This window comes from Somniosus microcephalus, chromosome 4 (genome assembly GCF_052327205.1).
Source record: "Somniosus microcephalus isolate GS21.2 chromosome 4, FLI_Smic_1.0, whole genome shotgun sequence".
Lineage (NCBI taxonomy): Eukaryota > Metazoa > Chordata > Chondrichthyes > Squaliformes > Somniosidae > Somniosus > Somniosus microcephalus.
The window spans coordinates 92,006,899-92,032,621 of record NC_140990.1 but is presented as its reverse complement, the minus strand read 5'-3'; the positions used below and the strand labels follow the sequence as shown (position 1 = coordinate 92,032,621).

General features: G+C 51.1%; 1 protein-coding gene across 2 annotated transcripts in view; it reads left to right on the top strand.

The window, feature by feature from the left end:
- LOC147119511 (receptor-interacting serine/threonine-protein kinase 3-like) overlaps positions 1 to 25,723 on the top strand; it is an 86,864-nt gene that overhangs the window by 34,221 nt on the left and 26,920 nt on the right. For both annotated transcript variants that reach the window (XR_015078035.1, XM_085985080.1), the window contains exons 3-6: positions 9,474 to 9,777; positions 20,773 to 20,921; positions 23,488 to 23,537; positions 25,213 to 25,374. Coding sequence is in view for 1 of the 2 variants with exons in the window: in XM_085985080.1 (XP_085841206.1) it covers positions 9,474 to 9,777; positions 20,773 to 20,921; positions 23,488 to 23,537; positions 25,213 to 25,374 (665 nt within the window). In the remaining variant the exon portion in view is untranslated. The remainder of the gene's footprint in view (positions 1 to 9,473; positions 9,778 to 20,772; positions 20,922 to 23,487; positions 23,538 to 25,212; positions 25,375 to 25,723) is intronic.

The following is a 25,723-nucleotide window of genomic DNA, read 5'->3' as shown; positions in this document are numbered from 1 at the left end:
CATATATTCTGTCAGGAGGTTCTGTCTGAATCTTGTTACCAAGATGATTTACTTACTCATGTCTGATCATCTTGTTACCAAGATGATTAGCTTACTCAATAGTTTTGCTTCTTTGTCTAGCAACAATCATTAATAGTTTATCTATTCTATAGCCTTATGCCTCCCTTGTGCTAGTGAGTCAATTATAGCTGTTATCACATCCTCAATGTGGGTGGGTAGTATGAAAGATCTATTGGTCCTGGACACGTTGTGACATATTTACTTTTTCTTGCTTTAGCTACAACCAAAGCAAGTTTGTTCTTTTACTTGGCCATTTTATTCTACCCAGCATGCTAAATATAACATCAATTTCCAGGTTCCCCCCTTTTGTCCTAACTAGGACAATAATCTAATCAGATCTGGATTCTTCGGAGCCTTTCTAACTCCATGGCTTCTGCCTTTTCTGAATTTTGTTGAATCAGCCAATATGCCATTTTATTGGAATTAAAGGGGATAGATCTTAATGGAATTCCTCCCTTTGTACGGATGGGCACCTGTGTGCATACCCAACAACTGGAGGCATTAGTTCCCCTAGCATAAGTGTAAGACATATACAGAAAGGTGTTTACATGCAATTCGGGCATTACAGGTATTATAAGTGTCACAAGGAAACATAGTCCTAATGTCCATTTCCATTTACTGATGGGTTTGGCGATTCCTCTTCCTCGGGTTCTGGGGCTCTTTTGCAGTGCGAGGCGTGGATCCATGTTGGCCTCTCTTTCACCTTTACAGCAGCGTTGGTGGTTAACAGGATCTGGGACGGACCCTCAAATCTTGGGTGAAGGCTACTCTTTCTCTTGAACACCTTTACGTAGACGAACTCGCCGGGCTGCAAGCTGTGGCATCTTCCTTCGGCAGGGTCAACTTGGGCTTCTTTTACCTGCGAATGGAAACTAGAAATACATTTTGTTAGAGCAATGCAATAGTTTAGCATATTTTCATCCATTTTGTGAATGTCCATTTGTTTAGCAGTAAACGGTGCGAAAAAAGGCAATCGTTGGGGAGTCCCATGATGATTTCATGTGGTGATAATCCTGTTGTTCTGTTTGTTGCTGACCGCATTACCATCAATGCTAGGGGTAACAGTTCGACCCATTTGAGTCCAGTCTCATCACATAGCTTAGCTAACTTATTTTTCAACATTCCATTATATCGCTCCACCAGCCCAGCTGACTGTGGATGATAGCTGCAGTGAAAATGCTGATTGATTTGCAAAGCCTTACACATCTCTCGCATAATTGTCCCAGTAAAATGTGACCCATTGTCACTCGAGAGTTGTACAGGTATACCGAATCGTGGTACAATTTCCTTTAACAAATGTTTAGCGACGGTAACAGCGTCATTCTTTTTACATGGAAAAGCTTCAACCCATTTAGAAAACACATCTATAATAACTAATACATACTTAAAACCCATACATGCGGGTAATTCAATAAAATCCATTAGCAAATTCACAAAAGGTCCTGTTGGATTTGGGTGGGAGGCAGACTGTACTTTCTCCGTTTTTCCCGGATTCATCGTCTGACTGGTAGTACACTTTTCACTAATTTGTTTTGCAATTGCCGAAATACCCGGTGCGTACCATGTCTGTGCGATATAGTCTGCCGTCCCCCCTTTGCCCGCATGTGTGAAAGTATGAACACAGCGGGCAATCCATGGGAGCAAAGATCTGGGTGCCACCACGCGGCCGTCATGGTGAACCCACACTCCCTTAGGTGTTTTATCACATTGATCTTGTGCCCAGGCTAACACCTCCTCAGCACTGGCCTGTGACTGAAAGGCCAATACATCATCCAATGTGGGCGGCAAATCAACGGGTTTTGTGTTTTTAAGAACATAGGCTGACACCTGGGAACCTGTATTTGACAAAGCAGCACCTTTTTCAGCCCTGTCATCGCCCAATGCAATTTGGTCCTGATTGCCTGTGTGTGCTTGACATTTAATAATAGCAATTTTACGTGGGCTCTGGACAGCACGTAAAAGATTGTTAACTTGTTCTGCATTCTTGATCGTTGAGCCTGCGGAGGTCAAGTAACCACTAAATTTCCAGATCTGTCCATAATCATGGGCAACTCCAAAGGCATACCTTGAATCTGTATAAATATTAACAGTTTTGTCTGTGGCCAAGGTACAAGCTCTTGTGAGCGCGAATAGCTCTGCTTGTGCTGAAAAGGAGTTTGGTAACGACATTGCCTCTACAGTTGAATTGTCCGTCGTGATGGCGTAGCCAGTGCGGGAAGTACCTTTGTCATCTCGGAGGGCTGAGCCGTCGATGAAATATATTAAATCTGGATTTTCTAGCTGTGTTTCACTTAAGCCCACTCGGGGTTTGGTGACCAGCTGGGTTACCGTCTCACAGCAGTGGGGTGTGCCATCCTCAATGGTCGGGAGGAGCGTAGCTGGCTTTAGGGTTGCGCATCGCTTTATGGTCAAGTTTGAATTGGACAGTCATTCTACCTCATACTTAATGGTACGTGCTGATGTTAGTTGCTGAGTGGCGCATTTGGTTAACAGCACCTCGACAGAGTGTGGGACATGTAATACTGTATGATGATTTAGAGTCACAGTTTGTGCTTGTTGTATAGCATAGTAAGCGGCGGCGAGTGCGGGCAGGCATCCCGGCAGACCGACTTCTTGTTGGTATTATAATGCCCTGGTCAAGTAAGGACTTGATTACTGGTTCAATGCCTTGTTCTGCTGCTTGGGAGAGAGGATATTGTGCCTTTCTTGGGAGTGGGACTGCAGGATTGAGGGTAACCTTGTAGGGTTGTGCAGTTAACATCTTTCCGACCTCATTGGGGTGGCTAGACCATACTTGCTTGGGGATTTGACTCAGAAGTTTCTCTACTTCTGGTAGGAGCGGGAAGCTATGGATGTCCAACACCCTTGCCTCAAATTTGCCTTCGAACAGCAGGCTTGTCTGCAACTCCACCCCGTATCCCTGATTTTCTTCATACTGGACCAAGGTACCCTGAGGCACTTGCCACTCTTTTTCTATTCCTAGTCCTCCCATTCTTTTAACCATTGGTCCCAAGTCCCTTGGTGCATGTGATGCACTATCAATTACTCATAAAAGACTGAGAGTTAAGAGAGTAACTAAAGGCTTTTATTAACAAAAGAATGAAGGTCTGCCTCGAGTGGTCGACCGGTCCAGAAATACAAAGGGCTGGGGAGCAGTCACCTTTACACTAGGACCCAGGCATGTACACAGTGGAATACAAACAGTGGTTTACCACATTCACCCCTTGTTTAAAATTGAGTCCGGCGGGGTGAAGTGTATTAAAAGTTAGTGTATTGGAGTCTCTCCGGAGGTCTTGTCTGCCGCTGTGATCGGCGTGGCGACGGCAGGGGTAGTGGAGCTTCCGGCGTCGAGTCCTGCGTAGGCTGTGGCACAGGCGTGTCGTCCTCGTAGATGTCGAGCGGGTCGCGGGGCCCAGGCCTGCCGTCTGCTGGGGCTGGATATCGGATCGTGGGGGGGTGTGGTAGTGAGTAGTGGGTTACTGCGGCCCCCGAGGGTGCAAGGTCTCTTATGGAGACTGTGTCCTCCCGCCCGTCCGGGTATGCAATGTAAGCATACTGGGGGTTGGCGTGGAGGAGGTCGACCCTCTCGACCAGGGGGTCCGTTTTATGGGTCCTCACGTGCCTTCTCAGTAGGACCGGCCCTGGGGACATCAGCCATGGTGGTAGCGATGTCCCCGATGTGGACTTCCTTGGGAAGACAAACATTTTCTCATGAGGGGTGGCGTTAGTGGCAGTGCAGAGCAGTGACCGAATAGAGTGGAGCGCATCGGGGAGCACACCCTGCCAGCGGGAGGTTGGAAGGCCCCTAGACTTTAAGGCTAGCAGGGCGGCCTTCCAAACTGTCGCATTTTCTCTTTCCACCTGTCCGTTCCCCCGGGGGTTGTAACTGGTGGTCCTGCTTGTGGCAATACCCCTAGTTAGCAGGTACTGATGGAGTTCATCGCTCATAAACGATGAGCCCCGGTCGCTATGGATATAGCTGGGGAAACCGAACAGGGTGAAGAGGTCGTTCAGACATTTAATGACCGTGGCACTGGTCATGTCCGGGCAGGGGATGGCGAACGGGAAACGGGAGTACTCATCAATAATGTTGAGGAAGTACACATTGCGGTCGGAGGAGGGGAGAGGTCCTTTAAAATCAAAGCTCAGGCGCTCGAAGTGGCTAGTGGCTTTTATCAGGTGGGCCCTGTCTGGTCTATAAAAGTGCGGTTTGCACTCAGCGCAGACTTGGCAGTTCCTGGTCATGGTCCTGACCTCCTCAATAGAGTAAGGCAGGTTGCGGGCCTTGATGAAGTGAAAGAACCTGGTGACCCCCGGGTGGCAGAGGTCATTGTGGAGGGCCCGCAGTCTATCGATCTGCGCGCTGGCGCAGGTGCCACGCGATAGCGCATCCGGGGGTTCATTGAGCTTCCCGGGCCGGTACAAGATCTCGTAATTGTAGGTGGAAAGTTCAATTCTCCACCTCAAGATCTTGTCGTTTTTGATTTTGCCCCTCTGCTTGTTGTTAAACATGAAAGCAACTGAACGCTGGTCAGTGAGCAGGGTAAATCGTTTTCCGGCCAGGTAGTGCCTCCAATGACGCACAGCCTCCACAATCGCCTGGGCCTCCTTCTCAACAGCGGAGCGTCTGGTCTCCGGGCCTTGGAGGGTTCGTGAAAAGAAGGCCACGGGTCTCCCCGCCTGATTGAGGGTAGCGGCCAGGGCAAAGTCGGACGCGTCGCTTTCCACCTGGAAGGGGATGGATTCGTCCACTGCGTGCATGGTGGCTTTGGCAATGTCCTCCTTGATACGGTGGAAGGCTAAGCGGGCCTCTGCCGTCAAGGGAAAAGAGGTGGACTTGATCAGCGGACGGGCCTTGTCCGCATAGTAGGGGATCCACTGGGCGTAATAGGAGAAAAACCCTAGGCACCTCTTCAGGGCCTTGAGGCAGTGGGGCAGTGGGAGTTCCATAACAGGACGCATCCGGTCGGGGTCGGGGCCGGGGCCGATGACTCCGTGTTCCACAACACAGCCAAGGATGGCGAGACGGTTTGTGCAGAATATGCACTTCTCCTTGTTATATGTCAGGTTCAGGAGTTGGGCGGTGCGGAGGAATTTTTCGAGGTTTGCGTCATGGTCCTGCAAGTCACGGCCGCAGATGGTAACATTGTCCAGATATGGGAAAGTGGCCTGCAACGCATTTTGATCTACCATCCGGTCCATCTCCCTTTGGAAGACGGAGACCCCATTGGTGACGCCAAAGGGAACCCTAAGGAAGTGATAGAGGCGGCCGTTTGCCTCAAAGGCAGTATACTGGCGGTCCTCAGGGCGGATAGGGAGCTGGTGGTACGCTGATTTCAGGTCAATGGTCGAGAAGACGCGGTACTGCGCGATCTGGTTGACCATATCAGCTATGCGGGGGAGTGGGTAGGCGTCCAGCAGGGTGTAGCGATTTATTGTCTGGCTGTAGTCGATGACCAGGCGCTGCTTCTCGCCGGTCTTAATGACCACAACCTGGGCTCGCCAGGGTCTGGTGCTGCCCTCAATAATCCCTTCCTTCAGGAGCCGCTCCACTTCGGTTTTAATGAAAACCCTGTCCCCGGCACTGTATCGCCTGCTCTTTGTGGCGATGGGCTTACAGTCGGGGGTGAGGTTAGCAAACAGTGGCGGGGGGGTGACTCTGAGTGTGGAGAGGTTGCACCTGGTGCGCGGCGGGCAATTTGGAAGCTGCTGGCTGCGGACTGTGAGTGGGGGTAGGGGTCCACCGTACGCCATCGTAACACTTTTAAGGTGGCACTGAAAATCTAATCCCAGCAGGACAGCAGCGCAGAGGTCGGGCAGGACCAGAAGTTTAAAATGATCGTACACAGTCCCGTCTACTACGAGTGTCACCACGCAGTAGCCGCCGATGTCCGCCGACTGGGACTCGGAGGCCATAGAAATCCGCTGGTGCGCAGGCAGGACTGGGAGAGAGCAACGCCGCACCGTGTCGGGGTGGATGAAGCTCTCCGTGCTCCCAGAGTCAAAAAGGCAGATTGTATCGTGACCATTTACCTTAATGTCCATTGTGGAACTGGCCAGCTGGTGCGGTCTCGCTTGGTCCAGTGTAACGGATGCCAGCGTAGGGGTCGGTGTGTCGCTGCGGGTATCAGATGAGGCGGTGTTGGGGGCCTGCTGCATTCCGGCTGTCGTCCAAGATGGCGGCGTCCATGATCCCCATGTGGCTGGAGGCGTCCAAAATGGCTGCTGTACCGGTGGTTCGCACATGGCCGGGGAGGCCCAAGATGGTGGCCCGCATGGCCCACACGCGGCGCTGCTGGGGTTCGGGGTGGCTTTGGCCCTGCAGACGCTAGCGTAGTGGCCCTTCTTCCCGCAGCCCGAGCAGATCGCGTTTTTCGCCGGGCAGCGCGCTCTGGGGTGTTTTGCCTGGCCACAGAAGTAGCATTTCTGGCCTTGGGGCACTGCTGTCTGGCCTTGGGACACTGCTGCGGTAGTTGGGCCGTTGCTGGGGTGTGGCTGGGGTGGCACGGCGCTATGAGGCGGTCCTACCGTGTCCCAGGCTGTCATTCCCCGCGGCGTCCACGGTGCAGAGGAGTAGGCATCCATGCCCCGGTAGGCTGCATCCAATGATAGTGCGAGTTCAGAGGCCTTGTTGAGGTCGAGGTCACTCTGCTCCAACAGTCGCTGTTGGGTGTAATTGGATCTGTGGCCCGCTACAAAAGCGTCCCGGATAAGTTCCTCTGTGTACACGGCGGCCTTTACACCCTTACAACCACAGGCCCGGCCAAGCACAGACAGTGCCTGAAGGTATTCCACGGTCGATTCCCCAGGTTGTTGTTTACGACTCCCCAGAAGGTGCCTGGCGTACACTTCGTTCACTGGATGCGTGTACTGGTCCTTGAGGAGCTTGATAGCGTCCGCGTACGAGGTCGCGTCTTGGATGACCGAGTACACTCGGTGGTTCACTTTGGAGGTCAGGACATCCAGTTTGTCCTCGTCCGATTTGATTGCTGCGGAGGCGGTCAGGAATTTTTCGAAACACTTAAGCCAGTGAGTAAACTTGGTGGATGAGTCCGCCTCCCGATGATCTAAGTCCAGGCATGCTGGTGTGAGGATCTTCTCCATTATAAAAATTTTGTTAATAAAATTGATGCGCTATCAATTACTCATAAAAGACTGAGAGTTAAGAGAGTAACTAAAGGCTTTTATTAACAAAAGAATGAAGGTCTGCCTCGAGTGGTCGACCGGTCCAGAAATACAAAGGGCTGGGGAGCAGTCACCTTTATACTAGGACTTGTGGGAGGAGTCAGCCGAGGCATGTCCAGGCATGTACACAGTGGAATACAAACAGTGGTTTACCACAGCATGTCCTTGTGCCACCGCTAGGGTGCAGTGTGGTTTACTGTCTTTTTCTTCAAACAGGTCCCATGCTTCCATGGGTAAAAGAACAGCGACGGCTATGCCTTCGGGACCAATTAAAATTTCCCGAATTTTCAGCAAATATCTGTGTTGCAGAACGGGCTTATAATATCTTTTGTGGTATTTGTCCATTCCTGTCTCATCATAAAAGGCTGTGCAGTGGGGCTCTGTATGCCAATGGCCCAAATGCAATTCTTTCTGGTATTCGGACACCGATCTAAGGACAAATTGGAGGGAGCCTATAATAGTTGACAATGTTTTGTTAAGACCATCTTCACAAATCTGCCATGCATATAGGACCGGGGATAAATTGATCTGCAGTGGGTGCATACCACATCTGTCTACGGGAACATGGACTTCAAGTCCTTTTTCAGAGCAAACAATCGTTGCCTTCATTTTGCATAATATGTCTCTTCCTAATAAATTCACTGGTACTTCTTGAGACAGTAAAAAGGTATGTTGATTCCTGTAATTATCTACTTGCACATTGAGGGGTTCTGACCAAGTCATGGTCTGAGTAACTCCTGACAATCCTACGCAACTGGCACTATTGGCTGTACACGGAATTCCCTCTGCATATTGTTTTGTCAACACTGCCTCCAAGTTTTACTGTCGAAATCTCGACCCGAGTAAGACTCTAAACACAAGCAGTACCGTCAGATTGTGAGTTTAATTTTTTACTTGCACAAGGAGAGAGCTGCCTGGACAAAGGCTAGGCCAACATCTCTAAAGGACATCTGCGAATGCAGCATATTTATACACTCAAACAAGCAAGCGTTCCATAGATCAGGTGTAATGGTATTGTATCATTTTAAACAAATTAAGAGTTTACACAAGGACAATCAAAAGGTCAGCAGGACAGAAATATCTCCAGACAAGGTTAGTTAATCATATATTCTGTCAGGTGGTTCTGTCTGAATCTTGTTACCAAGATGATTTACTTACTCATGTCTGATCATCTTGTTACCAAGATGATTAGCTTACTCAATAGTTTTGCTTCTTTGTCTAGCAACAATCATTAATAGTTTATCTATTCTATAGCCTTATGCCTCCCTTGTGCTAGTGAGTCAATTATAGCTGTTATCACATCCTCAATGTGGGTGGGTATTATGAAAGATCTCTTGGTCCTGGACACGTTGTGACATATTTACTTTTTCTTGCTTTAGCTACAACCTAAGCAAGTTTGTACTTTTACTTGGCCATTTTATTCTACCCAGCATGCTAAGTATAATGTCAATTTCCACAAGCACCAGACGGGAGTGAATCATTCCATTTTACCCGCTGTATGCTGTACATGTACAGGAGCTGACACTGAGACACACACAGGCCGTACAGTACCAGACGGGAGTGAATCGTTCCCTTTTACCCGCTGTGTGCTGCACATGTACAGAAGCTGACACTGAGACACACACGCGCCGTACAGTACCAGACGGGAGTGAATCGTTCCCTTTTACCCGCTGTGTGCTGTACATGTACAGGAGCTGACACTGAGACACACATGGGCCGTACAGTACCAGACGGGAGTGAATCGTTCCCTTTTACCCGCTGTGTGCTGTACATGTACAGGAGCTGACACTGAGACACACACGGGCCGTACAGTACCAGACGGGAGTGAATCGTTCCCTTTTACACGCTGTGTGCTGTACATGTACAGGAGCTGACACTGAGACATACACGGGCCGTACAGTACCAGACGGGAGTGAATCGTTCCCTTTTACCCGCTGTGTACTGTACATATACAGGAGCTGACACTGAGACACACACGGGCCGTACAGTACCAGACGGGAGTGAATCGTTCTCTTTTACCCGCTGTGTACTGTACATGTACTGGAGCTGACACTGAGACACACACGGGCCGTACAGTACCAGACGGGAGTGAATCATTCTGTTTTACCCGCTGTGTACTGTACATGTACTGGAGCTGACACTGAGACACACACGGGCCGTACAGTAGCAGACGGGAGTGAATCGTTCCCTTTCACCCGGTGGCTCTCTCCTCTCTCTCTTTCCTGCAGTGCGGAGAACAAAAATCTCCTGCGCGAGGCTGAGCTGATGAACAGCCTGCGGTTCCGGCACGTCATGTGCCTGATTGGATTGTACCGGGATCCGGAGGGGCCCCTCGGGATCGTCATGGAATTCATGGAGAACGGCTCGTTGACCTCGCTGCAGGAGCAGGTGAACATACCCTGGCCACTCAGGATCCGCCTCATCCACGAGGTGGCCCTGGGCATGAACTACCTTCACGGGCTGGACCCGCCGCTCCTCCATCTCGACCTCAACCCCAGGAACGTGCTGCTGGATGACGGCTTCCACGCCAAGGTGAGGCCCCCTGAACTTCACAGGGAAGCACTGCCTTAGAACGAGAACTTCCTTCTCTGCCCTCCGACTCCCAGCCTCCCGGAGGGTGAAAGGTCAGTGTCTCACCCCCCTGCACACACCCAGTCCCCTCTGAGTGGGACTGGATAGGACAGTGTAGAGGGAGCTTTACTCTGTATCTAACCCGTGCTGTACCTGCCCTGGGAGTGTTTGATGGGACAGTGTAGAGGGAGCTTTACTCTGTATCTAACCTGTGCTGTACCTGCCCTGGGGGTGTTTGATGGGACAGTGTAGAGGGAGCTTTACTCTGTATCTAACCTGTGCTGTACCTGCCCTGGGGGTGTTTGATGGGACAGTGTAGAGGGAGCTTTACTCTTTATCTAACCTGTGCTGTACCTGCCCTGGGAGTGTTTGATGGGGCAGTGTAGAGGGATCTTTACTCTGTATCTAACCTGTGCTGTACCTGCCCTGGGAGTGTTCGATGGGACAGTGTAGAGGGAGCTTTACTCTGTATCTAACCCGTGCTGTACCTGCCCTGGGAGTGTTTGATGGGACAGTGTAGAGGGAGCTTTACTCTGTATCTAACCCGTGCTGTACCTGCCCTGGGGGTGTTTGATGGGACAGTGTAGAGGGAGCTTTACTCTGTATCTAACCCGTGCTGTACCTGCCCTGGGAGTGTTTGATGGGGCAGTGTAGAGGGAGCTTTACTCTGTATCTAACCCGTGCTGCACCTGCCCTGGGAGTGTTTGATGGGACAGTGTAGAGGGAGCTTTACTCTGTATCTAACCTGTGCTTTACCTGCCCTGGGAGTGTTTGATGGGGCAGTGTAGAGGGAGCTTTACTCTGTATCTAACCCATGCTGTACCTGCCCTGAGAGCGTTTGATGGGACAGTGTAGGGGAAGCTTTACTCTGTATCCAACCCGTGCTGTACCTGCCCTGGGGGTGTTTGATGGGACAGTGTAGAGGGAGCTTTACTCTGTATCTAACCCGTGCTGTACCTGCCCTGGGTGTGTGTGATGGGACAGTGTAGAGGGAGCTTTACTCTGTATCTAATCCGTGTTGTACCTGCCCTGGGAGTGTTTGATGGGACAGTGTAGAGGGAGCTTTACTCTGTCTGTAACCCGTGCTGTACCTGCCCTGGGCGTGTTTGATGGGACAGTGTAGAGGGAGCTTTACTCTGTATCTAACCCGTGCTGTACCTGCCCTGGGAGTGTTTGATGGGACAGTGTAGAGGGAACTTTACTCTGTATCTAACCCGTGCTGTACCTGCCCTGGGAGTATTTGATGAGACAGCATAGAGGGAGCTTTACTCTGTCTGTAACCCGTGCTGTACCTGCCCTGGGAGTGTTTGATGGGACAGTGTAGAGGGAACTTTACTCTGTATCTAACCCGTGCTGTACCTGCTCTGGGAGTGTTTGATGGGACAGTGTAGAGGGAGCTTTACTCTGTATCTAACCCGTGCTGTACCTGCCCTGGGAGTGTTTGATGGGACGGTGTAGAGGGAGCTTTACTCTCTATCTAACCAGTGCTGTACCTGCCCTGGGAGTGTTTGATGGGACAGTGTAGAGGGAGCTTTACTCTGTATCTAACCCGTGCTGTACCTGCCCGGGGAGTGTTTGATGGGACAGTGTAGAGGGAGCTTTACTCTGTATCTAATCCGTGTTGTACTTGCCCTGGGAGTGTTTGATGGGACAGTGTAGAGGGAACTTTACTCTGTATCTAATCCGTGTTGTACCTGCCCTGGGAGTGTTTGATGGGACAGTGTAGAGGGAACTTTACTCTGTATCTAACAAGTGCTGTACCTGCCCTGGGAGTGTTTGATGGGACAGTTTAGAGGGAGCATTACTCTGTATCTAACCTGTGCTGTACCTGCCCTGGGAGTGTTTGATGGGACAGTGTAGAGGGAGCTTTACTCTGTATCTAACCAGTGCTGTACCTGCCCTGGGAGTGTTTGATGGGACAGTGTAGAGGGAGCTTTACTCTGTATCTAACCTGTGCTGTACCTGCCCCGGGAGTGTTTGATGGGACAGTGTAGAGGGAGCTTTACTCTGTATCTAACCCGTGCTGCACCTGCCCTTGGAGTGTTTGATGGGACAGTGTAGAGAGTGCTTTACTCTGTATCTAACCTGTGCTGTACCTGCCCCGGGAGTGTTTGATGGGACATTGTAGAGGGAGCTTTACTCTGTATCTAACCCGTGCTGTACCTGTCCTGGGAGTGTTTGATGGGACAGTGTAGAGGGAGCTTTACTCTGTATCTAACCCGTGCTGTACCTGCCCTGGGAGTATTTGATGGGACAGTGTAAAGGGAGCTTTACTCTGTATCTAACCCGTGCTGCACCTGCCCTTGGAGTGTTTGATGGGACAGTGTAGAGGGAGCTTTACTCTGTATCTAACCCGTGCTGTACCTGCACTGGGAGTGTTTGATGGGACAGTGTAGAGGGAGCTTTATTCTGTATCTAACCCGTGCTGCATGTGCCCTGGGAGTGTTTGATGGGACAGTGTAGAGGGAGCTTTACTCTGTATCTAGCCCGTGCTGTACCTGCCCTGGGAGTGTTTGATGGGACAGTGTAGAGGGAGCTTTACTCTGTATCTGAACCGTGCTGTACCTGCCCTGTGAGTGTTTGATGGGACAGTGTCGAGGGAGCTTTACTCTGTCTCTAATCTGTGCTGTACCTGCCCTGTGGTTGTTTGATTGGACAGTGTAGAGGGAGCTTTACTCTGTATCTAACCCGTGCTGTACCTGCCCTGGGAGTGTTTGATGGGACAGTGTAGAGGGAGCTTTACTCTGTATCTAACCCGTGCTGTATCTGCCCTGGGACTGTTTGATGGGACAGTGTAGAGGTAGCTTTACTCTGTATCTAACCCGTGCTCTATCTGCCCTGGGAGTGTTTGATGGGGCAGTGTAGAGGGAGCTTTACTCTGTATCTAACCCGTGCTGTACCTGCCCTGGGAGTGTTTGATGGGACAGTGTAGAGGTAGCTTTACTCTGTATCTAACCCGTGCTCTATCTGCCCTGGGAGTGTTTGATGGGGCAGTGTAGAGGGAGCTTTACTCTGTATCTAACCCGTGCAGTACCTGCCCTGGGAGTGTTTGATGCGACAGTGTAGAGGAGCATTACTCTGTATCTATCCTATGCTGTACCTGCCCTGGGAGTGTTTGATGGGACAGTGTAGAGGGAGCTTTACTCTGTATCTAACCCGTGCTGTACCTGCCCTGGGAGTGTTTGATGGGACAGTATAGAGGGAGCTTTACTCTGTATCTAACCCGTGCTGTACCTGCCCTGGGATTGTTTGATCGGACAGTGTAGAGGGAGTTTACTCTGCATCTAATCTGTGCTGTACCTGCCCTGGGAGTGTTTGATGGGGCAGTGTAGAGGGAGCTTTACTCTGTATCTAACCCGTGCTGTACGTGCCCTGGGAGTGTTTGATGGGATAGTATAGAGGAAGCTTTACTCTGTATCTAACCCGTGCTGTACCTGCCGTGGGAGTATTTGATGGTACAGTGAAGAGGGAGCTTTACTCTGTATCTAACCCCTGCGGCACCTGCCCTGGGAGTGTTTGATGGGAAAGTGTAGAGGGAGCTTTACTCTATATCTAGCCCGTGCGGTACCTGCCCTGGGAGTGTTTGATGGGAGAGTGCAGATGGAGCTTTACTCTGTATCTAACCCGTGCTGTACCTGCCCTGGGAGTGTTTGATGGGACAGTGTAGAGGGAGCTTTACTCTGTATCTAACCCATGCTGTATCTGCCCTGGGAGTGTTTGATGGGACAGTGTAGAGGGAGCTTTACTCTGTATCTAACCTGTGCTGAACCTGCCCTGGGAGTGTTTGATGGGACAGTGTAGAGGGAGCTTTACTCTGTTTCTAACCCGTGCTGTATCTGCCCTGGGAGTGTTTGATGGGACAGTGTAGAGGGAGCTTTACTCTGTATCTAACCCGTGCTGTACCAGCCCTGGGAGTGTTTGATGGGACAGTGTCGAGGGAGCTTTATTCTGTATCTAACCCGTGCTGCATCTGCCCTGGGAGTGTTTGATGGGACAGTTTAGAGGGAGCTTTACTCTGTATCTAACCCGTGCTGTACCTGCCCTGGGAGTGTTTGATGGGACAGTGTAGAGGGAGCTTTACTCTGTATCTAACCCTTGCTGCACCTGCCCTGGGAGTGTTTGATGGGACATTGTAGAGGGAGCTTTACTCTGTATCAAACCCGTGCTGTACCTTTCCTGGGAGTGTTTGATGGGACAGTATAGAGGGTGCTTTACTCTGTATCTAACCCGTGCTGTACCTGCCCTGGGAGTGTTTGATGGGACAGTGTAGAGGGAGCTTTACTCTGTATCTAACCCGTGCTGCACCTGCCCTTGGAGTGTTTGATGGGACAGTGTACAGGGAGCTTTACTCTGTATCTAACCCGTGCTGTACCTGCCCTGGGAGTGTTTGATGGGACAGTGTAGAGGGAGCTTTATTCTGTATCTAACCCGTGCTGCATCTGCCCTGGGAGTGTTTGATGGGACAGTGTTGAGGGAGCTTTACTCTGTATCTAACCCGTGCTGTACCTGCCCTGGGAGTGTTTGATGGGACAGTGTAGAGGGAGCTTTACTCTGTATCTAAACCGTGCTGTACCTGCCCTGGGAGTGTTTGATGGGACAGTGTAGAGGGAGCTTTACTCTGTATCTAACCCATGCTGTACCTGCCCTGGGAGTGTTTGATGGGACAGTGTAGAGGGAGCTTTACTCTGTATCTAATCCATGCTGTATCTGCCCTGGGACTGTTTGATGGGACAGTGTAGAGGGAGCTTTACTCTGTATCTAACCCGTGCTGTACGTGCCCTGGGAGTGTTTGATGGGATCGTATAGAGGGAGCTTTACTCTGTATCTGACCCGTGCTGTGCCTGCCCTGGGAGTGTTTGATGGGACAGTGTCGAGGGAGCTTTACTTTGTATCTAACCCGTGCTGTACCTGCCCTGGGAGTGTTTGTTGGTACAGTGAAGAGGGAGCTTTACTCTGTATCTAACCCCTGCGGCACCTGCCCTGGGAGTGTTTGATGGGACAGTGTAGAGGGAGCTTTACTCTGTATCTAACCCGTGCTGTACCTGCCCTGGGAGTGTTTGATGGGACAGTGTAGAGGGAACTTTACTCTGTATCTAACCCGTGCTGTACCTGCCCTGGGAGTATTTGATGAGACAGCATAGAGGGAGCTTTACTCTGTCTGTAACCCGTGCTGTACCTGCCCTGGGAGTGTTTGATGGGACAGTGTAGAGGGAACTTTACTCTGTATCTAACCCGTGCTGTACCTGCTCTGGGAGTGTTTGATGGGACAGTGTAGAGGGAGCTTTACTCTGTATCTAACCCGTGCTGTACCTGCCCTGGGAGTGTTTGATGGGACGGTGTAGAGGGAGCTTTACTCTCTATCTAACCAGTGCTGTACCTGCCCTGGGAGTGTTTGATGGGACAGTGTAGAGGGAGCTTTACTCTGTATCTAACCCGTGCTGTACCTGCCCGGGGAGTGTTTGATGGGACAGTGTAGAGGGAGCTTTACTCTGTATCTAATCCGTGTTGTACTTGCCCTGGGAGTGTTTGATGGGACAGTGTAGAGGGAACTTTACTCTGTATCTAATCCGTGTTGTACCTGCCCTGGGAGTGTTTGATGGGACAGTGTAGAGGGAACTTTACTCTGTATCTAACAAGTGCTGTACCTGCCCTGGGAGTGTTTGATGGGACAGTTTAGAGGGAGCATTACTCTGTATCTAACCTGTGCTGTACCTGCCCTGGGAGTGTTTGATGGGACAGTGTAGAGGGAGCTTTACTCTGTATCTAACCAGTGCTGTACCTGCCCTGGGAGTGTTTGATGGGACAGTGTAGAGGGAGCTTTACTCTGTATCTAACCTGTGCTGTACCTGCCCCGGGAGTGTTTGATGGGACAGTGTAGAGGGAGCTTTACTCTGTATCTAACCCGTGCTGCACCTGCCCTTGGAGTGTTTGATGGGACAGTGTAGAGAGTGCTTTACTCTGTATCTAACCTGTGCTGTACCTGCCCCGGGAGTGTTTGATGGGACATTGTAGAGGGAGCTTTACTCTGTATCTAACCCGTGCTGTACCTGTCCTGGGAGTGTTTGATGGGACAGTGTAGAGGGAGCTTTACTCTGTATCTAACCCGTGCTGTACCTGCCCTGGGAGTATTTGATGGGACAGTGTAAAGGGAGCTTTACTCTGTATCTAACCCGTGCTGCACCTGCCCTTGGAGTGTTTGATGGGACAGTGTAGAGGGAGCTTTACTCTGTATCTAACCCGTGCTGTACCTGCACTGGGAGTGTTTGATGGGACAGTGTAGAGGGAGCTTTATTCTGTATCTAACCCGTGCTGCATGTGCCCTGGGAGTGTTTGATGGGACAGTGTAGAGGGAGCTTTACTCTGTATCTAGCCCGTGCTGTACCTGCCCTGGGAGTGTTTGATGGGACAGTGTAGAGGGAGCTTTACTCTGTATCTGAACCGTGCTGTACCTGCCCTGTGAGTGTTTGATGGGACAGTGTCGAGGGAGCTTTACTCTGTCTCTAATCTGTGCTGTACCTGCCCTGTGGTTGTTTGATTGGACAGTGTAGAGGGAGCTTTACTCTGTATCTAACCCGTGCTGTACCTGCCCTGGGAGTGTTTGATGGGACAGTGTAGAGGGAGCTTTACTCTGTATCTAACCCGTGCTGTATCTGCCCTGGGACTGTTTGATGGGACAGTGTAGAGGTAGCTTTACTCTGTATCTAACCCGTGCTCTATCTGCCCTGGGAGTGTTTGATGGGGCAGTGTAGAGGGAGCTTTACTCTGTATCTAACCCGTGCTGTACCTGCCCTGGGAGTGTTTGATGGGACAGTGTAGAGGTAGCTTTACTCTGTATCTAACCCGTGCTCTATCTGCCCTGGGAGTGTTTGATGGGGCAGTGTAGAGGGAGCTTTACTCTGTATCTAACCCGTGCAGTACCTGCCCTGGGAGTGTTTGATGCGACAGTGTAGAGGAGCATTACTCTGTATCTATCCTATGCTGTACCTGCCCTGGGAGTGTTTGATGGGACAGTGTAGAGGGAGCTTTACTCTGTATCTAACCCGTGCTGTACCTGCCCTGGGAGTGTTTGATGGGACAGTATAGAGGGAGCTTTACTCTGTATCTAACCCGTGCTGTACCTGCCCTGGGATTGTTTGATCGGACAGTGTAGAGGGAGTTTACTCTGCATCTAATCTGTGCTGTACCTGCCCTGGGAGTGTTTGATGGGGCAGTGTAGAGGGAGCTTTACTCTGTATCTAACCCGTGCTGTACGTGCCCTGGGAGTGTTTGATGGGATAGTATAGAGGAAGCTTTACTCTGTATCTAACCCGTGCTGTACCTGCCGTGGGAGTATTTGATGGTACAGTGAAGAGGGAGCTTTACTCTGTATCTAACCCCTGCGGCACCTGCCCTGGGAGTGTTTGATGGGAAAGTGTAGAGGGAGCTTTACTCTATATCTAGCCCGTGCGGTACCTGCCCTGGGAGTGTTTGATGGGAGAGTGCAGATGGAGCTTTACTCTGTATCTAACCCGTGCTGTACCTGCCCTGGGAGTGTTTGATGGGACAGTGTAGAGGGAGCTTTACTCTGTATCTAACCCATGCTGTATCTGCCCTGGGAGTGTTTGATGGGACAGTGTAGAGGGAGCTTTACTCTGTATCTAACCTGTGCTGAACCTGCCCTGGGAGTGTTTGATGGGACAGTGTAGAGGGAGCTTTACTCTGTTTCTAACCCGTGCTGTATCTGCCCTGGGAGTGTTTGATGGGACAGTGTAGAGGGAGCTTTACTCTGTATCTAACCCGTGCTGTACCAGCCCTGGGAGTGTTTGATGGGACAGTGTCGAGGGAGCTTTATTCTGTATCTAACCCGTGCTGCATCTGCCCTGGGAGTGTTTGATGGGACAGTTTAGAGGGAGCTTTACTCTGTATCTAACCCGTGCTGTACCTGCCCTGGGAGTGTTTGATGGGACAGTGTAGAGGGAGCTTTACTCTGTATCTAACCCTTGCTGCACCTGCCCTGGGAGTGTTTGATGGGACATTGTAGAGGGAGCTTTACTCTGTATCAAACCCGTGCTGTACCTTTCCTGGGAGTGTTTGATGGGACAGTATAGAGGGTGCTTTACTCTGTATCTAACCCGTGCTGTACCTGCCCTGGGAGTGTTTGATGGGACAGTGTAGAGGGAGCTTTACTCTGTATCTAACCCGTGCTGCACCTGCCCTTGGAGTGTTTGATGGGACAGTGTACAGGGAGCTTTACTCTGTATCTAACCCGTGCTGTACCTGCCCTGGGAGTGTTTGATGGGACAGTGTAGAGGGAGCTTTATTCTGTATCTAACCCGTGCTGCATCTGCCCTGGGAGTGTTTGATGGGACAGTGTTGAGGGAGCTTTACTCTGTATCTAACCCGTGCTGTACCTGCCCTGGGAGTGTTTGATGGGACAGTGTAGAGGGAGCTTTACTCTGTATCTAAACCGTGCTGTACCTGCCCTGGGAGTGTTTGATGGGACAGTGTAGAGGGAGCTTTACTCTGTATCTAACCCATGCTGTACCTGCCCTGGGAGTGTTTGATGGGACAGTGTAGAGGGAGCTTTACTCTGTATCTAATCCATGCTGTATCTGCCCTGGGACTGTTTGATGGGACAGTGTAGAGGGAGCTTTACTCTGTATCTAACCCGTGCTGTACGTGCCCTGGGAGTGTTTGATGGGATCGTATAGAGGGAGCTTTACTCTGTATCTGACCCGTGCTGTGCCTGCCCTGGGAGTGTTTGATGGGACAGTGTCGAGGGAGCTTTACTTTGTATCTAACCCGTGCTGTACCTGCCCTGGGAGTGTTTGTTGGTACAGTGAAGAGGGAGCTTTACTCTGTATCTAACCCCTGCGGCACCTGCCCTGGGAGTGTTTGATGGGACAGTGTAGAGGGAGCTTTACTCTGTATCTAACCCGTGCTGTACCTGCCCTGGGAGTGTTTGATGGGACAGTGTAGAGGGAGCTTTACTCTGTATCTAACCCGTGCTATACCTCCCCTGGGTGTGTTTGATGGGACAGTGTAGAGGGAGCTTTACTCTGTATCTAACCCGTGCTGTACCAGCCCTGGGAGTGTTTGATGGGACAGTGTAGAGGGAGCTTTAATCTGTATCTAACCCGTGCTATACCTCCCCTGGAAGTGTTTGATGGGACAGTGTAGAGGGAGCTTTACTCTGGATCTAGCCCGTGCGGTACCTGCCCTGGGAGTGTTTGATGGGAGAGTGTAGATGGAGCTTTACTCTGTATCTAACCCGTGCTGTACCTGCCCTGGGAGTGTTTGATGGGACAGTGTAGAGGGAGCTTTACTCTGTATCTAACCCATGCTGTATCTGCCCTGGGAGTGTTTGATGGGACAGTGTAGAGGGAGCTTTACTCTGTATCTAACCTGTGCTGAACCTGCCCTGGGAGTGTTTGATGGGACAGTGTAGAGGGAGCTTTACTCTGTATCTAACCCGTGCTGTATCTGCCCTGGGAGTGTTTGATGGGACAGTGTAGAGGGAGCTTTACTCTGTATCTAACCCGTGCTGTATCTGCCCTGGGAGTGTTTGATGGGGCAGTGTAGAGGGAACTTTACTCTGTATCTAACCCGTGCTGTACCTGCCCTGGGAGTGTTTGATGGGACAGTGTAGAGGGAGCTTTACTCTGTATCTAACCCGTGCTGCACCTGCCCTGGGAGTGTTTTATGGGACAGTGTAGAGGGAGCTTTACTGTGTATCTAACCCGTGCTGTACATGCCTTGGGAGTGTTTGATGGGACAGTGTAGAGGGAGCTTTACTCTGTATCTAACCGTGCTGTACCTGCCCTGGGAGTGTTTGATGGGACAGTGTAGAGGGAGCTTTACTCTGTATCTAACCCGTGCTATACCTCCCCTGGGAGTGTTTGATGGGACAGTGTAGAGGGATCTTTACTCTGTATCTAACCCATGTGTATCTGCTCTGTGAGTGTTTGATGGGACAGTGTAGATGGAGCTTTACTCTGTATCTAACCCGTGCTATACCTGCCCTGGGCGTGTTTGATGGGACAGTGTAGAGGGAGCTTTACTCTGTATCTAGCCCGTGCTGTCCCTGCCCTGGGAGTGTTTGATGGGACAGTGTAGAGGGAGCTTTACTCTGTATCTAACCCGTGCTGTCCCTGCCCTGGGAGTGTTTGATGGGACAGTGTAGAGGGAGCCTGTCCCACCTGGAAAGTCATAGATGCACTCACACCGGGGTAAGGCCATTCACCTGCTCCAAGTGTGAGAATGGATTCTCTCTGTCATCCCACTTGCTGACACACCAGTGAGTTCACACTGATGAGAGTCCTTTTAAATGCCCGGACCTTACCTAAGGAAGGATATACTTGCCAAAGAGGGAGTGCAGCGAAGGTTCACCAGATTGGTTCCTGGGATGAGGAGAGATTGAGTAGACTAGGCCTATATTCTCTAGAGTTTAGAAGAATGAGCGGTGATCTCATTGAAACATATAAAATTCTTATAGGGCTTGACAGGGTAGATGCAGGGAGGATGTTTCCCCTGGCTGGGGAGTCTGGAACCAGGGGTCATAATTTTAGGATAAGGGGTTGGCCATTTAGGACTGAGTTGAGGGGAAATTTCTTCACTCAGAGGGTGGTGAATCTTTGGAATTTTCTGCCCCAGAGGGCTGTGGAGGCTCAGCCATTGAGTATATTCAAGACAGAGATCGATAGATTTTTAAATATTCAGGGAATCAAGGGATATGGGGATAATGCAGGAAAGTGGAGATGAGGTAGTAGTTCAGCCATGATCTCATTGAATGGCGGAGTTGGCTCGAAGGTCCAAAAGGCCTACTCCTGCTCCTAATTCTTATGTTCTTATGAGGTTTACTTTGCATCTGTGGTTTCCCCAGGGTGGCGGGGGGGGTGGCGGGCGGTGGGGTGGGGGTTTGGGTTAAGCACTCGGCCCCGCGGTCCAAGCTTCCTGACCTCTGACTTTCCGTTGCAGATCGCGGACTTCGGTCTGTCGAAGCTGAAGCAGATCGTGTCATGCAAGCCCTGCAGCTCCGTCGCTGGCACTCTTGAGTACCTCCCACCGGAAGCGTTTAAATCCGAAATCAATCGGTACAAACCCGCGGCCGCCACAGACGTTTACAGGTCAGTAAAGCCCCCTCGGGGAAAGGGGTTGTGACCCCCTCTGCTGAGTCCTTCCCCCCATCCCCCTCACATCAGGAAGTGAAGGACATACAAAAGTGTTAGAGCGCAACGTCTTTGGGGAAAGGTGTCAACACAAGCTCTCCACTGACCCCCCCTCACCGCCCCGCTACATAATTGGCTGTGCTCAATGTCATTGGGTAGGGGGGTCATGACCCCTTCACTGAACCCCCTATGTAATTGGTCGAACTCAATGTCATTGGGTATGGGGGTCATGACCCCTTCACTGAACCCCCTACGTAATTGGTCGAACTCAATGTCATTGCGTATGGGGGTCATGACCCCTTCACTGAAGCCCCTGCGTAATTGGTCGAACTCAATGTCATTGGGTATGGAGGTCATGACCACTTCACTGAACCCCCTACGTAATTGGTCGAACTCAATGTCATTGGGGATAGGGGTCATGACCCCTTCACTGAAACCCCTACGTAATTGGTCGAACTCAATATCATTGGGGATAGGGGTCATGACCCCTTCACTGAACCCCCTACGTAATTGGTCAAACTCAACATCATTGGGGATAGGGGTCATGACCCTTCCAATGACCTCCCGCCCTCCGCCACACCGCCCTCAAATCAGAAAGGGAAGGAAATGGCCCAACTCACTGGGGATGAGGGGAGGGGGGATAATGTGGGGTGGCTACGTTGACCCACAGAGTGGGGGGGGATTACGGGCGGGACTACTTGCCTGCGAGGGGCTATCGAGACAGAGGCAGCTACGGGGGGTGGGTGGGTGGGGTGGGGGGGGGGTGGTGGGGGGAAGGGCAGAGCTAAGTTTGAAGGATTGAGGTTGGCGGGTGGGGAGGTGAAGGGTCAACGTCCAAACTTGGCCATAATGTGCCGCCTTTCTGATGGTGGCCGTCTCGAGACGCCTCGATCGGGAATTCCGACGTTCCGCGGGTGACAGCGATTCACGGTCGACAGTGAGCCGAGTCCTGACGTAGAAAATGGCCGGCTTCGAGGTCACTGGGGCAAAGGGAGGTCAAGAGCTGGGATCAGCGCGTCCATGATGGGATGAACGGCCTCCTACAGTGCTTTGAGTGCTGTGATTCTGAGAGGCAGCCCCAGACAGAGTGGGGGATGAAGGTCTCCTCTCTCTGATGGCAGCACTGGGTGGGGTGTCAGCGGGTCAGGCACTGACCTTTCACCCTGTGGGGACCTTGGGGTCAACTGCAGCCCCAGATAGATTGGTGGGGGGTGGGGGCTGGGATGAAAGTCTCCTCTACATAAGCACACAAGAAATAGGAGCAGGAATAGGCCACTTGGCCCCTCGAGCCTGCTCTGCCTTTCAATAAGATCATGGCTGATCTTGGGCTCAAAGCCACTTCCCCGCCCACTCCCCATAACCCTTCACTCTCTTATCTTGCAAAAATCTGTCTCTCTCCACCATAAATGTATTTAATGACCCAGCCTCCACGGCTCTGGGGCAGAGAATTCCACAGATTTACGACCCTCTGAGAGAAGAAATTCCTCCTCATCTCAGTTCTAAAAGGGCGACCCTTTATTCTGAAACTCTGCCCCCGAGTTCTTGATTCCCCCATGAGGGGAATCATCCTCGCTGCATCTACCCTGGCGAGCCCCCTCAGTATCTTATATGTTTCAATAAGATCACCTCTCATTCTTCTAAATTCTAAGGCCCAACCTGCTCAACCTTTCTTCATAAGTCAACCCCCTCATCTCCGGAATCAACCGAGCGAATCGTCTCTGAACTGCCTCCAATGCAAGTATATCCTTCCTTAAATAAGGAGACCAAAACTGTACGCAGTACTCCAGGTGTGGTATCACCAATACTCTGTACGGTTGTAGCAGGACTTCCCTGCTTTTATACTCCAGCCCCCTTGCAATAAAGGCCAACATTCCATTTGCCTTTTTGATTACTTGTTGTACCTGCATGCTAACTTTTTGTGTTTCGTGCACAAGGACCCCCAGGTCCCTCTGAATGGTAGCATTTTGTAATCTCTCGCAATTTAAATAATAATTTGCTTTTTTATTTTTCTTCCAAAGTGTATAACCTCGCACTTTCCCACATTATACTCCATCTGCCAAATGTTTGCCCATTCACTTACCCTGTCTATATCCCTTTGCAGGTTCTTTGAGTCCTCTGCACAACTTGCTTTCCCACCCATCTTTGTATCATCCGCAAACTTGGCTACATTACACTCGGTCCCTTCATCCAAGTCATTAATGTAGATTGTAAATAGTTGAGGCCCCAGCACCGATCCCTGTGGCACCCCACTAGTTACCGTTTGCCAACCGGAAAATGACCCATTTATCCCGACCCTCTGCTTTCTGTTAGTTTGCCAATTCTCTATCCATGCTAATATATTACGCCCAATTCCGTGAGCTCTTATCTTATGCAGTAACCTTTTATGTGGCACTGATGGCGGTACTGGGTGGGGGTCAGCGGGTCAGACTCTGACCTTTCACCCTCTTGGGGGTGCTGGGTACTGGGATGTAAGTCGTTTAGCACCTTGCTTTCAGACGTGCGTGTGCTCCTGTTTTGATTACAGTTTCGGGATCCTGATGTGGAGCGTCCTGACTGGGAAGCCGCCCTACAGTGGTAAGGATGGGGCGGAAGGTTGGGGCGGGGGGAGCAGACAACAACAACTCGCATTTCTACATAGCGCCTTTCGCGTAGTGAAGCGTCCCCAAGCGCTCCACAAGAGCGATTATCAAACAGTTTTGGTCTCCTTACCGAAGGAAGGATATACTTGCCTTGGAGGCGGTGCAACGAAGGTTCACTAGTTGATTCCTGGGATGAGAGGGCTGTCCTATGATGAGAGATTGTGTAGAATGGGCCTCTACTCTCTAGTTTAGAAGAATGAGAGGTGATCTCATTGAAACATACAAGATTCTGAGGGGGATTGACAGGGTAGATGCTGAGAGGTTGTTTCCCCTGGCTGGAGTGTCTAGAACGAGGGACCATAGTCTCAGAATAAGGGGTCGGCCATTTAGGACTGAGATGAGGAGAAATTTCTTCACTCAGAGGGTGGTGAATCTTTGGAATTCTCTGCCCCAGAGGGCTGTGGAGGCTCAGTCGTTGAGTATATTCAAGGCTGAGATCGATAGATTTTTGGATGTTAAGGGAATCAAGGGATATGGGGATCGGGCAGGAAAGTGGAGTTGAGGTCAAAGATCAGGCGTGATCTCATTGAATGGCGGAGCAGGCTCGAGGGGCCGTATGGCCTACTCCTGCTCCTATTTCTTATGCTCTTATAAGTAGATATTAGGACAGGTGACCAAAAGCTTGGTCAAAGAGGTAGGTTTTAAGGAGCGTCTTAAAGGAGGAGAGAGAGGCGGAGAGGTTTAGGGAGAGAATTCCAGAGCTTAGGGCCCAGGCAGCTGAAGCCACGGCCACCAATGGTTGAGCGATTAAAATCAGGGGATGCTCAAGAGGCCAGAATTGCAGAGATCTCGGAGGGTTGTAGGGCTGGAGGAGGTTACAGAGATAGGGAGGGAGGGGCGAGGCCATGGAGGGATTTGAAATCAAGGATGAGAATTTTGAAATCGAGGCGTTGCCGGACCGGGAGGCAATGTAGGTCAGTGAGCACAGGGGTGATGAGTGAACGGGACTTGGTGCGAGTTAGGATACGGGCGGCCGAGTTTTGGATGAGCTCAAGCTTACAGAGGGTAGAACGTGGGAGGCCAGCCAGGAGCGCGTTGGAATAGTCAAATCCAGTCGCCCCGTGGCAAGGCGGAATTACCTGAACATTCTGCGTTGCTGGGCAACCCAGGCTGGAGGCAAACTGGGCCAAGGGGCAGCCTTGTGGGAATCGTTCCTATTTTTTTGAATATAACCTCTGCAAATCTAACCAGTCGATACTCAGGTTGAGGGCTGTACTCCGTTGTGGTGCTGAGCCCCACACATGGTGCAGGAAGGTTCCATCCCACCCCGCCCCCGGCCCCGCCGGTCTGTGCTGAGTTAGCTGATCCTGGTGGTATGAGGGTGGTAGGGTGGTGAGGGGTGGGGAGGGGGGTGTTACAATTGGCACTGAGCCCCACACACAGAGCAGGAAGGGCCCAGGTTACTAATTCCAGCCCCCTCTCCCCAAACAACCGCAGCTTCCTCCGTCTGGGAGTTAGCCTGGATTTGTCTCCCTACTGCGAATTTGCAGAACTAAGGGGTTTGGCCATTCAGCGGGGGCCAGTCTTCCCTCTTTATTCGGGGCTCTGTTCCCACAGAAGCCTGCTGCAGAAGGCCTCGGTTCTGATTTCAATTGGCTCCCCTTTCTCAGACGTTCGGCAGAGGGACATCATCAAGGTCCTTATCCCAGAGAATCAAAGGCCGGATCTCAGCCTCCTGAAGAGGCAGGAATCTGTGGAAAAGTTGGAAGATCTGAAGAATCTGATGCAGGAATGTTGGCACAATGAACCAGAGCAACGACCACCATTTGCAGGTAAGCTGAGGGACGGGGCGTCATATCAAATTGCACGGTGGTTCATACAGAGAGCGGGGGAAAACCGAGTGCTCCCAGGGCAGGAACAGCACGGGTTAGATACAGAGTAAAGCTCCCTCTACACTGTCCCATCAAACACTCCCAGGGCAGGAACAGCACGGGTTAGATACAGAGTAAAGCTCCCTTTACACTCTCCCATCAAACACTCCCAGGGCAGGTAGAGCACGGGCTAGATACAGAGTAAAGCTCCGTCTACACTGACCCATTAAACACGCCCAGGGCAGGTACAGCACGGGTTAGATACAGAGTAAAGCTCCCTCTACACTGACCCATCAAACACTCCCAGGGC